The sequence below is a fragment of the Rhinichthys klamathensis genome, unplaced genomic scaffold, assembly GCF_029890125.1.
Source record: "Rhinichthys klamathensis goyatoka isolate OS25496 unplaced genomic scaffold, OSU_Roscu_1.1 h1tg000210l_1, whole genome shotgun sequence".
NCBI lineage: Eukaryota > Metazoa > Chordata > Actinopteri > Cypriniformes > Leuciscidae > Rhinichthys > Rhinichthys klamathensis.
The window spans coordinates 2,066,065-2,078,517 of record NW_026606735.1 but is presented as its reverse complement, the minus strand read 5'-3'; the positions used below and the strand labels follow the sequence as shown (position 1 = coordinate 2,078,517).

At 37.6% G+C, this 12,453-nt stretch overlaps 1 protein-coding gene across 1 annotated transcript in view; it reads right to left on the bottom strand.

The window, feature by feature from the left end:
* The window catches only part of si:dkey-215k6.1 (transmembrane protein 132C), a 264,184-nt gene that overhangs the window by 49,960 nt on the left and 201,771 nt on the right, over window positions 1-12,453 (bottom strand). The window contains exon 4 of the mRNA XM_056263882.1: window positions 11,945-12,128. Within this exon, the coding sequence (XP_056119857.1) occupies window positions 11,945-12,128 (184 nt within the window). The remainder of the gene's footprint in view (window positions 1-11,944; window positions 12,129-12,453) is intronic.

Sequence of the window (12,453 nt, the reverse complement as noted above, 5' to 3'; positions counted from 1 at the left end):
CTTACCATAGAAAGCACTACTAACTAAAGATCAATATGGATTTAACAGGAAACTGCATAAAGTGCTGTAGTCTCATTTACACCGCATTACTTCAGCAGATGGAGAGCATGTGCACTAAAAATAGAACTCAATTAAGGCACATTAACACTTTAGGAATTATCAATACATGCCTTTAATTATTTCAAGGCGTCATATGCCCGGGTGATTCCAATGCCAGACCATTCGATCTGGTGCAATTTGGGTTTGGGGGGTTTTTGACCTTCAGAGAACTGGAACAGGAAGGTGTGAATGCCACTCTGGTAAGGCAGGTTGGCACTGAAAGAGGTCATAGTAAATGTCAGAAAAATAACAATGACAAGTCATTTTGTTGCTTTGTAAGAGAAACTATCCAATTATTCGTAACTTTAAACTTAGAAGCTAAAACTCGAATAAAAACAAACAGACTCCCAAGGGGAGGCAGCAGTGTCACCTGATCCCCCACAATGCACTGTGTCTAAGTACATCACTGCTGGCTGTCATTATCAGCGCCATGCACCTGCTATAATGCAATGGCTTTCATCTTGTATTTAATACAAAGCTAAACAGCCATAAAATCATCTAGCCGCACACTTCACCTCCAAGGCCTCGATGGCAGCTCGTAACTGGCCATAATTAAGCTTTGAAATACAAGCTTGTAAAAGTGATCACACTAGTGAAATGTGCAGGTCACAGCAGAAAACAATTAACTCACATACTGCTCTCACCCTTAAAGACACTGAATAATTACAACAACAATCTACACGCACTAGCAAGTCAGCAGAACACGAGCCAAAAATCAAACTAATACGGTGGGCCATCAACACTTTGGCACAAGGCATCAAGCAAAACAAACAATAAACATGAAAAATGACGCATTATGTCTGGACAAACAAGTGGGAGGAGCTGCACGTGGTCATCGGCATAAAACTAAACACACTTCTGACAGCTGTAAGCACACTTCAAGTTAACCTCTAATTAGCAGATTCATTACATTTCTCATCCTGTATCACACAGCTCACTTGAGCATGTCAACATCCAATTAGGAGATGTCTTTCATAGCCATTGTATGCGTCTGCATTCCCGTCTCACAATTTCAAAGGCTTATTGTTGACAAGCGAAGCCGCTAAGTCCTATGTCCCTCATTTCTGTGGTTCAGTTGATTTCCTGTATTTGCTAATCAGTGTTGGGCAAACGTTAGCTACTGTTACATGAAAAAAAGAAACTAATTATGGTATATGGAAAGAAATGTGACTTCTGCGTTACCGTTAGCTGCCTGAAGCTCTCTCTTTTACTGAATGGCAGTCTAACACAGTGTTTGTCTCCACGACTTTGTTGGCATATAATAACTACAGTATATCTCTTATAGAAACAAAGCAACAATTCAACAAACATTTAGGTCTTTATCAGGCAAGATCTTTGTAGACAGCTTCATTACATTCATATTAATTCTTTTAATACATGTAATACGACATCAACCCTTGTTATTTTGTGATTCTTTGTCTATTCATCAAATATTAAGCAGCACAATTGTTGTCAACATTAATAGTACTACAACTAATAATAATAATAAATAGTTATTGACCCCCCAATCAGTGTTAGCATGATTTCTGAAGGATCATGAGACACTGAAGACTGGAGTATTGACTGTCAAGATTTTTTACCATCTCTTTACAATAACAGAAATTAATTACATTTTAAAATATAATAAAATAGAAAAACATTATTTTAAATTGTAATAATTTTTCACGAATTTACAGTTTTTTCTGTAATTTTATCCAAAAAAAGTCTATCCTTGGTAAGCATAAGACACTCAAAAACAAAAAATCTTACCAAACCAAATTGTTTGAACGTCAGTATATACACTTTATAAAAAGAATAATATATATTATTATTATATTTTAGAATAAAATACAAACATAAATAGTATACAGTGTGTAATATGATGTACACACAATATAAAAGTACATCAAATGCACAACCACAGGACAATTTTTTTTTAAATTAAAGGTAAAATAAAGTATTATTATTATTAAATAAACTAAATTAATAATAGTAATAATAATAATAATAACTTTACTTTCCAAAAAGTTAATTCTAAAAAGTAATGTGATTATGTAAGACTGGAGGTAATTCAGGGGAGTTGAACAAATACGATTGGCAACTGCATACAGGATTGGCGGTATGGTTCTGTTCTGGGCAAGAACTCCCTGCGCATCCATGCAGCCTAGCATGGATAAGAGCAGGGAGAGCAGCAATATCCCCCCTTAGTTGCTAACAGAACAGAACCAACATGAATGTATGCAGATATAATTAATTCAAGATTTTAAAGTACAACATAATTCAAGAATTTATTCTGATTCAAGGGGAATCCTGACTGGTCGAGAGGAGGAGCTGGGGATGGAGGAGGGTAATGAGCTCCTGAGAAATGCGATAGCTGTTGATAATACTTAAGGAGCTTATATATGGATGCTGTGATAGGCGTCGTATTCCTATAGGTAGACGTGGATCAGCTGAGAGTCAGCTGATGCGAGCTTGACTAACGTGACCTGCCAGAACTGACGCTACGCTTGATTTCAAACTTTAACAGGTGGCACAGCAGGGAGACACTGAGCATCAATATTTCACACTGTCTAACATTCACTTTTCATCTAACAAGCGTGGACCCTTGACACACACACACCGCAATCAAAAGACAGTTCTGGCACAATCTCACTCATCTTCTAAATACGTATTATCATTGATCAAATTGAAATGCGTATATACAAACATTTTAAATATAATTAACCTCTAAACCCCATCTAAAAGCCATTTGCTGTGCTTTTTTTTCTTGTTATTCTCTTCTCTTTCTAGTTTCCCATTGATAAGCTGTGAGAGGTAAATTGGTGAAGGCACTTAGTGTTGATTTAATGCAAACCCATTAAACACAAGAAGGGAGAACGGACGCTCAGGTCTCGCCGAGCACATTCCCCCACGCAAATTCAGCTTTAAATGCTTTAATGTACCTCTCGTTTGTTCCAGCAGGCCTGAGAAAAGCAGACGTAAAGAAGTGGGGTAAATAGGAAAACTGGAGAGAACACGGGATACAAAAACACATACCATTAGCATTAGCGGGATGCGTTTTTTTCTCTCTCAGATTAATCGCAGATTAATACAACCTAATTTTGTTCTCCCGACAAGCCTTATCAAGCAAAACATTGAAGAACTCTGCCCTCGCTTTTTCGATTTTATGCGGAATACAAATACGAAGGGGCAGCAATATCTACCAAATCATTCTCTCTGTCTGAATTTCTCTCTCACGGACATGCACACAATTCTATTTCACCGAGCCAAATTGCTGTGCAATGGCCCTGCTTTGAAGGAGAATGCTCTGAAAGCTCTAGAGGTGAAGAGGTGGGAGAGGAAAGGAAAAGAGTGAGAGAGAAGAAGACGAGAGCATCTTGGCAGGTCTTGGCAGTTCTGGCACTGAGACTGATAGATCAGATGTAATTGACAATTAGCTTCATGACACTCTGAATTACAGGCCCCCTAATAGGGCCAGAAACACAAGAAACTTTCCTCCAAACCCGTCTATGTGTGTGTGCCGTCTATGTGTGTGTGCGTCAGCCTCATGACCCTCTCTGGTGTGTAATGATTCCACTAACCACTCTGTAATATCCAGGTGAGTCAGCGTACATTAGGCTATGTGTGTGTTTGCTCTCCGCTGCAACCCCTTTCTCTGACACACAGAATAAGCGTGTGCTCTTTTATTTACGGCGTGACTCTTGGCTCCATTACTTTGCCTTTTGAAGAATTAGCCTCTGAAAGCTTATCAAATTTTGCGTGTGTGCGTATCTGTGCCCTACATTTATTCATCTAGTTTTTTTGTTTGTGAATACAATACATGATGCAGGGGAAAAAAGCACACATCAATAAAGGGGTTGATTGAAAAATATTAAAAAATAATATTATCTCTGGAAAAAATTATATTGTGGAAACAAATTGATCATAATTATTGCATAAATATTATATTTTTAAACAAATTACTATTTGTGGGGGGGGCACGGCCACTTTTGACCGGGAGGAGTATGAGGGTGCATCAGAGGGTTCAACATGTTTTTAACAGGTAAAAGTTTAGCAGTAACCACAAACCAACCAACATATTAATTAGGCTAGTATAATATAATATATAGATTGACCTATTGAGGTGGACCAAGATTTCTCAAGGTTAAAGGTGCTATATGTATTTTTTAGCGGCCTCTATCGGTGATGTTTCAGATTGCAACCAATTTTTACAAGAGCGCTCGTGCTCTTGTGCGCGTGCTCGAACACAAGAGCGAGCACTCATGGTACCGGCCACACTGAGACTTTTAACACACCGGAGAAAGTATCACACAACATGCTGGAAACTCATGTAAACTCCCACTGCAACGTTACAATAATAGGCTACTTTTATCAGCTTGACGTTGAATTAGTGCTCCATGCTCGTACCATGATAACGTTACATTGACTGCATTTAGCCGACATGTGGTGTTAGCATAAGGCATTTCACTAACTATTCGTGTATCTTTCACCATCAGGCAGCAATGTCAACATAGGTGAATGTATAATATGATAACGAAAACGGTTAGTGAACTAGACTGAACAATTTCAGTGTAACAGTAAGATCGTAGGAAGTAACATTACTGTACTGAACATGTCTGAAAATTATAAACAATATGATAGTAGTGGGATGAGAGACATTAGACAGTAGATCTAGTAGCCTACATAAAATAAAAGTTACATCCTAAAGCACCTACTTTTTGTTATCCTGGAACAGTCTTTTGTATTCATTTCATATCTCATGTATGTTGTAGTTTACCTTGCCATTTCATTACAGTTTACCATTATTTATTTCAGAATATCTGAAAACTTGTAATTTATCACAATAAAAATAGCGAAGGTCTCTCCATAATTCAAACGCTCTGCCGATGTTGATCCGTGTTTTCGTCCTAAGTCGATCTGATTCACGTTTGGCCTGACGAGCTTCGGCAGATGTATATTTTTTTTGTTTTGTATATTATGTCGTGGAGTTTGTGTTGGAGTGTGTGTTGTGCTGGAGGCAGGTCGTTTTTGGGTGTTATCAGACTCCATGTCGTCAGCTGCAGTGCCGTCGCATAGACTGTATATAAAAAGGAGAGAGCCTCGGGAGCGCGCGTGCACGTCACATCCGATGGATTTCGCAGAAAATCCGACCCGGAGACTTCACATAGAAATAGGAATATTGGCCTTCAGAGGTAATAGCAAAACCCGACAAGTGGATCATTGTAATGTGTGATTACAACCCCTTCACACACAGGCAATAAAAAAAGGATTCATTTTAGAAGAAAAGTTACATTTAGCACCTTTAAGCATCTCTTTTTACTGACACTTTGCTGTAAGAGGGAAAAATTAGTTTTCATCTTTATCATGGAAAGAGCCTTGTATTACCAGAAGTGAGTGGGAAACAGTAATACAAAAAAAAAGTACAGCAAAAGAGAAAGGAGCCAAAAAAAAAAAGTAATTTAAGCACTCCTATATGTCACAAACAAGTGATCACCGATGAGTCATGGCACTGACAGCTGTAATTATCATTGTTCTTTAATAAACTGTCTACCAGTCAAGAACAATCATAATAGCTTTCCCTATAAATGCCTTCATATAGATTTTCTTCTTTTTATGTAGAAGAATCTTCCACTTCCAAAAAGAAAACCCTACCTATTTCTTAATTTGATTACTTTGTTTTGCTCGTACCTTAGCTATCGATTGCATTTACTTTCTGATGGGCTATATTTTATTTTATTTTTGTGTTGTTGATTGTATTTACAGGGTAAAACGGCCCCTGAAGAGGGAGTGATAAATCTAAGTTGGCAAGGCAACAATGAATAGAACAGTGATCAAAGCCCTTGGTGGACTGTGTGCCTCCGTTAGGCCTGTTAGCGGCTCCGGTCCCTGGAGCCGTCGTCATCCAGGCCCTCGGAATACGACGCTCTGTCTTATTCAGAAACACAAAGGGAGAATCGGACTATTAAACACTCCGGAAAAAATGCAAAACATCACCATTTACGCTCTCGTTTTAGGACTTTCTTTTTTCCGATGCCACTGTTCCCTCCACTCTTTCTTTGACCTGTGGGAAACAGCCATTCATCATACCGTATTATTAAAACTAGGCATGGCAGCTCCATGTACAGCCTGTGATAAATATAGACAAGGCTGCTCTCTCTCTCTCTCTCTTTTACACACACACAGACACAAACTCTCTCGTTTGCTTTCTTTCTCTCTCCTCAACCTGTCTTTGCTAGCTTAAAGTAAGATAATGAGGAAGACGAACAGAGATATAGAGACACCAATATGGCGAGTGTGTGAAAAAATTTGAAGGTGGCATATGAAGGTACGGTTGAGAAATGAAAGGTAATGGCCCAAATGAATTGCTTCAGGCAAGACAATGTTTAAATTTCCTGCCTTTAATTACATTGACGCACCAATCCCACCAGGTCCAGCCGCTACTTCAGGCCACTCTTTCTCAGGGATGTTTCGTCCAAGGAGGCAAGGGAGGCAGTGCGGATGAGAAAATAAGCAACAGTACAAAAATAAAACCAACAAATATTACAAAAAATATTAGATGAAATGATGTGTAAACCACCCATTTTCCTAAAGCTACCAACGCCGACACCATGGTTAATCTTTCAGAAGGAGGCTGAAACTGAAGCTCTAAAGTGTAACATGATTGTGAGGTGGATGATGGCAAAAAATGAGAGAGGATCCTTACATTTCACTTGTGATCGGCCGATTACCCTGTCAGTGAGATAATGGCATCTTATCAAGTTTGCAACCTTTCTGCAAATCTGCCAGAATGGGTCAAATTGATGGAAATAGATTGACTAAGTACAAAGTAAACAACTCACCATTTACAACAAATTCACAATTGAACCTGAAATGACATGAAATTATCTGTGAGCAAGTCCATCTAAGTAATCACTCCAAAAAGATGATAACAAATAATAGTTGAATTTGAAACATATAACAGATACACAGAAATTATTTAATTAATTAAAAAGCGCATAAATATAAGACCTTGACTGAACTTGATATTAGTAAATAATATGTAAAAAAAATTCAAAAAGCAGTTTTTCTTTAACTTAAATATTGAATTAATTGATGTATTCATACACTTGGAACTCCTATACAAACTAAAATTGAATGAATCATTATCAATGGTCCTTTACTGTTGCTAAGCAGTTCAGAATCTTTTTTTCTCACTATTGTCAACAGCTAACTTTTCACTTCTTGACCTTTTATAAAACATTCTCATGCTAATTTTTGTCTGAAATATAAACCAAATATAAATCATAATAGTGTTACTTATACAAACTTCTAAATGCAATTAAATCACATATCACTTCCAAGCAAATGAATGTGTAATATTATAATTGATGCCACCTATAAAAAGGTGAAAACACATTAGTGTAATTCCACTGTAATATAGAGCTGTGATATCTTCATATTTTATCATTTTCCTTAACAAAATAACTGATCGAAAATGCAGCAAAATCATTATGTAGATGAAACAGCATTTGTGAAATTGCAAACTGCCCTATTATTTCTATCAATGCTGTTGTCATTTGAATATTCCTACACCACACCATACAGTGTTATATTATAGTATAGTATGTAACTGTAAGTTAAAACTATGTAATATGGAAACTGTATAAACATCAAATGGAAAATTAACTACATGTTTACATTCTAAAAAGCCCAATGCCGCATACAAGATGTTGATTCCTCATTTCCGAAGTCTTCTCTACTGCCCTAATTCGTCATGAAAAGCATCCATCCCCCTCAATCGCTCGTGCTGTGATTGTCTTCATATCGTTCCATACATCTCCATTCCTATAACCCATTAATCATTCACACAACATGAAACAGTAATCGAAATAAACCACAATACTTCATAAGCAATTCATTTAAAGTCTCCTCTTTCCCCATCTCTCCATAGCAACGGCTCATCGCCGTGCAAATTTATAATTTCAAATACGGCTGCTATTAAGCATCGCACTCCCTCTCGCTCGCTCACTTGCCCCGCTCTTGCTATCTTTCCCTAATGTAAACAAACGCAGGCAGACTGGCATTAAGCAGCACAGCTGAAAGCCCCGCCCCTCTCGCAGCTACACGGCCCGCTGGGTATTTCAGCAACTCATTGGAATCTTCAAACAACAAAGATAAACAAGTGTTCCAATTAAGAATTAATTACCGCTCAGACACTCAACTGCTTCTGCTCACTCCACTGGGAACAACTCAAACTGCAGGAAACACACACACACACACATACACAAATAACAAGAAAGATAAGATAGAGGGGTCACATACGGAACAGATACAGAAGAAAAGGTGAGTATGAAGGCAGAAGGAGAGAGAGAGAGAGAGAGAGAGAGAGAGAGAGAGAGAGAGAGAGAGAGAGAGAGAGAGAGAGAGAGAGAGAGAGAGAGAGAGAGAGAGAGACAGAGATATGGAAAAAATGCTAAGAAAATGGCCTGGAGGTATCACCGTCTGGGGCTTAAAACACTCTAACAAGCCCAAAGCAGAATTACACAGCACCTCAGATGTAAGGAAACAGCCACACTGATCCAATTTATAACTGGCTTTCAACACCAAAGAGTGGAGAGGGGCAAAATAGCCTCTTTCAGTACATACTCATTGTGGGTAAAATAGCGTCTACACAGCAAGGCAAATTACTGCTAATAGGTTGTATCTCTGCTGGAACTCACAGAGTACTAAAAGCTACTCTGAGCACAAATATGTCCTGTTAAGAGTTTATTTATGGGGTAAATCCACACAGGATGGGTTTTGAAAGTGAGTTTTTGATGTAGAAATTAAATGACATCTGTGCTGCAGTTTATTACTTACCATCACTGATGTATAAACTCAATCTTCTACAAAAACATTACCTTTATCACACCCTGTACCACATCTTTTCATCTCCTTTTGCCTATCTTTTCTTTTTTACTCTTTTGTGTGTGTGTGTGTGTGTGTGTGTGTGTGTGTGTGTGTGTGTGTGTGTGTGTGTGTGTGTGTGTGTGTGTGTGTGTGTGCGTGTGTGTGTGTGTGTTAGTGTGTGTGTGTGTGTGTGTGTGTGTGTGTGTGTGTGTGTGTGTTCTTTTTGTTAATGATCAGCGTTGGGCCACTTCCACAGGAAGTCCAGGACTCCAGCATGGACTCCTTCATCTTCTGACCTTTTCTGCCTGGAAGTCTCTGAAGTCACGTGTCTCTGTCTTTCTTTACTGACAGGTACTCAGGAACTCTAACAAGCTTCAACTTTAAGAGGTTTTGACTGGATGTCAGAAAAGATGGAAAGACAAATTGAGGAAAGAGAGAATTTATAAAAAAAGTAATAATTACATACATTTATTTTTACAACATTTATAATAAGGTTAAATTTGTTAACTTTATTAAACTACATTAGTTAACATTAACTATCAATGAAAAACACTTCTAAAGCATTTTTGTTTTATTTTAGTTAAATGTTCATTTAAACTTCAAATACTGAAAAACAAAAACTGCTTCAAATAAAAAGGTGTATCTGTTAATATTATTAAATGAACCTGAGCTAACATGAACGAACAATAAAGTAGAATTTTTATTATGTTAACAAAGGTTAATACATACTGTAACAAATGTATTGCTCATTGTTAGTTGCATTAATGCATTTACAAATGGCACCTTATTTTCAAAGTGTTGCCACATTTTAACTTTAGATACATTTTATATATGTACATAAAAAAAAACATATTTTTATATACATTTTATTATGGGTACAATTTTTTTAATGTTTTTGAAAGAAGTCTCTTATGCTCTACAAGGCTGAATTTATTTGTAACAATATAGAAGTCTTCACTGTCACTTTTGATTAATTTAATGAATTCTTGCTAAATAAAAGTATATACTACATAGATAGAAACAAAGATTCTAGAAAAATTATATGTGATATAAAAATAGTATAACTATAAATCCTATTACTTTCCCCCACAGTGGAAACAGCCATTCAGCACTGCGAGAGGCTCCATAGTGAGAGCGAGCTGATGGGTGTGTGCTGGAATCATGTACCCCAGCAGGAGAGCCCAGTTTGGGGCTGTGAGAGTCACCTCTCCCCCCTGCTGAAGGCACATGTCTCATGGAGCTCCAAACAGCAGGGGAGGAACACATGACCTGACCCATCTGAAGGTCAAAACACAAGGGTGATAAAAAAACAAAAAGGTGTCTAGGTTGTGGCCTAGCGGTTATCACAAGTGTTGATGCAGGACACTAAGGCCCACATCATGTCCTGATCCTCTTCTCTTTTCTTTTTCATTATAATTTACTGTCAACTCAATAATATCTCATCAATAAAAAGAGCTAAAATGTAAATACATAAACAATACTCAAATAAAAAAAAGATGAAGATAAATTAACATTTTCTCATCTGTATGTAATGCGGTAAAAAAAAAAAGCGGGCATTGTACAGTGGAAATTCCTCACACCTGCTTTAACTTTGGACCAAACATCCATACATCTCTCTTGCTCTTTCATCTTCACTATTGACTGCTCATGCTGTTTTAGAGAGCACAGAGATAGCTGCTGCTTTCTATTTGCTTTAAGCGTTCTTTGCGTCCTATGGTTCTGACATGACAAAGTATTGTTGTTCATATCACACAGAACCACAGGAGGCTGCTTGTCTGAAAGACTGAAAGTCTTAAATCCCTACAGAGCCTAATCCCTGCTTAAAACATAGGTCAGGTGGATGATTTTGTTGGATGATACAATTTCATCATCAAATTCAGCACTGCCTGCCCCTAAGTTTCATTAAATAAGAACTTCGGCTAGGGAACTGACTTAAAGGGATAGTTCACTTTGAAATTCATTTTTGGTATGTTTTAGCTTACCTCCAGGGCATGCAAGAGGTAGGTGTCTTTGTTTCCGCAGTAGTTTCAATTTTGATATTTTTAGGTCAAACCGTTCTTGTCCGTCAGTCATATAATGCAGGTCTATGGTAACTTCTTTAAAGAGCATGCACAGATAAGTCCAAATTAAACATGATTTAATGACTCGTAAATGTCAGCATTTATATAGTTTTTTCCTCTTGTAAACACAGCCACGTCCAAGTGATCTGAGGGCGCGGGCGCTTAGGTCTTTTCCGGCAAGCGCCGGAAGTGATCTCTTGCGCGTGTACGTCACTCATACAATTGTTTTATTTTTTTTATTTTTATTTTTTTATTTTACGACGGTTTAAACATCCCGGAAAAGCGCAAATTAGTACCATTTTAATTAGCCGTCTTACCTACCATCTCTGTTCTGTGTAAACAATGAGTGACTTACACGCGCGAGAGATCACTTCCGGCGCTTTCTGGCGCTAAAACATACCAAAAATTAATTTCAAAGTGAACTATCCCTTTAATGTGACTGTTCTTTAAAAGGAAATACATAAATAGGAGTTATGCTTAATTGTCATGAAAATTACGTAAATGAATCATAAAACGCTGCAAGACTAACGGGGGCTTCAGTTTCCTTAAATGGGAATTCCGTCTAACGAAGGGAAAATTGGTGCATGTCCAGGACTAGAATGTTATTCAAAGCTGAAATCTAAATGACACAGCATTGTTCTCCAATCAACAAAGCATTTTCAGGACCTTATGTCAGATAAACCTGTTTAAGTGTTCTTTTAGATTAAAGAAGATATGTGTAATTGTAATTTCCATTATCCCTGTTTAAAGGGGACTACATTTATGAAACAAAATACTTTTTTTTTTCAACATATCACTGGAATTTCCAAAATTACTGTATATGAATTAAAGAAAAAACAGGGGACAGTATATTGGAGAAGTATTTGGGAATAAACATATTACCTAAGGACAAGGCTAGAAAATATTGAGATGATTTTGTGTGAATGGTGCATTCTCACCTCAGCGATGGGTACGATACCCTGTAGGTCTCTCTGGCTGATGTAGACAGTGTAGATGACTTCGGCAGACGCTCCAGTGGAGGGATACTCTATCTGCCAGCGGATGGACTGCGATGACCGCAGGTTGATGAAATTGTCAATCTCAAAGTCCACCCACATGATCTCATAGAAAGAACCATCAAGTCTGTTGAGAAAAAGAGAGAGACAGATGTTGGATGAGCGAGAGAGAGAGAGAGAGAGTCTAGGATGAAGGAAGATCAAAGGCTTTAGTACTACCACTACTGCCCAGAGAAAGATTTTATCCTGTTTTGATGTCTATTCACACATCCTCCCGGACAGCAGGGGGCAGTATAGCAATTGGCCCTTCTACAAAAATCTAGTATAAAAAACTGATGATGTGATGACTTTAAAAAGCCCTTATAACAAAGAGGCCTTTCATGATATAGACTGAATCCGACTTCTATATAATAAATGAAAAACAGTATAAGAGCAGTAAAAAAGAAACGAGT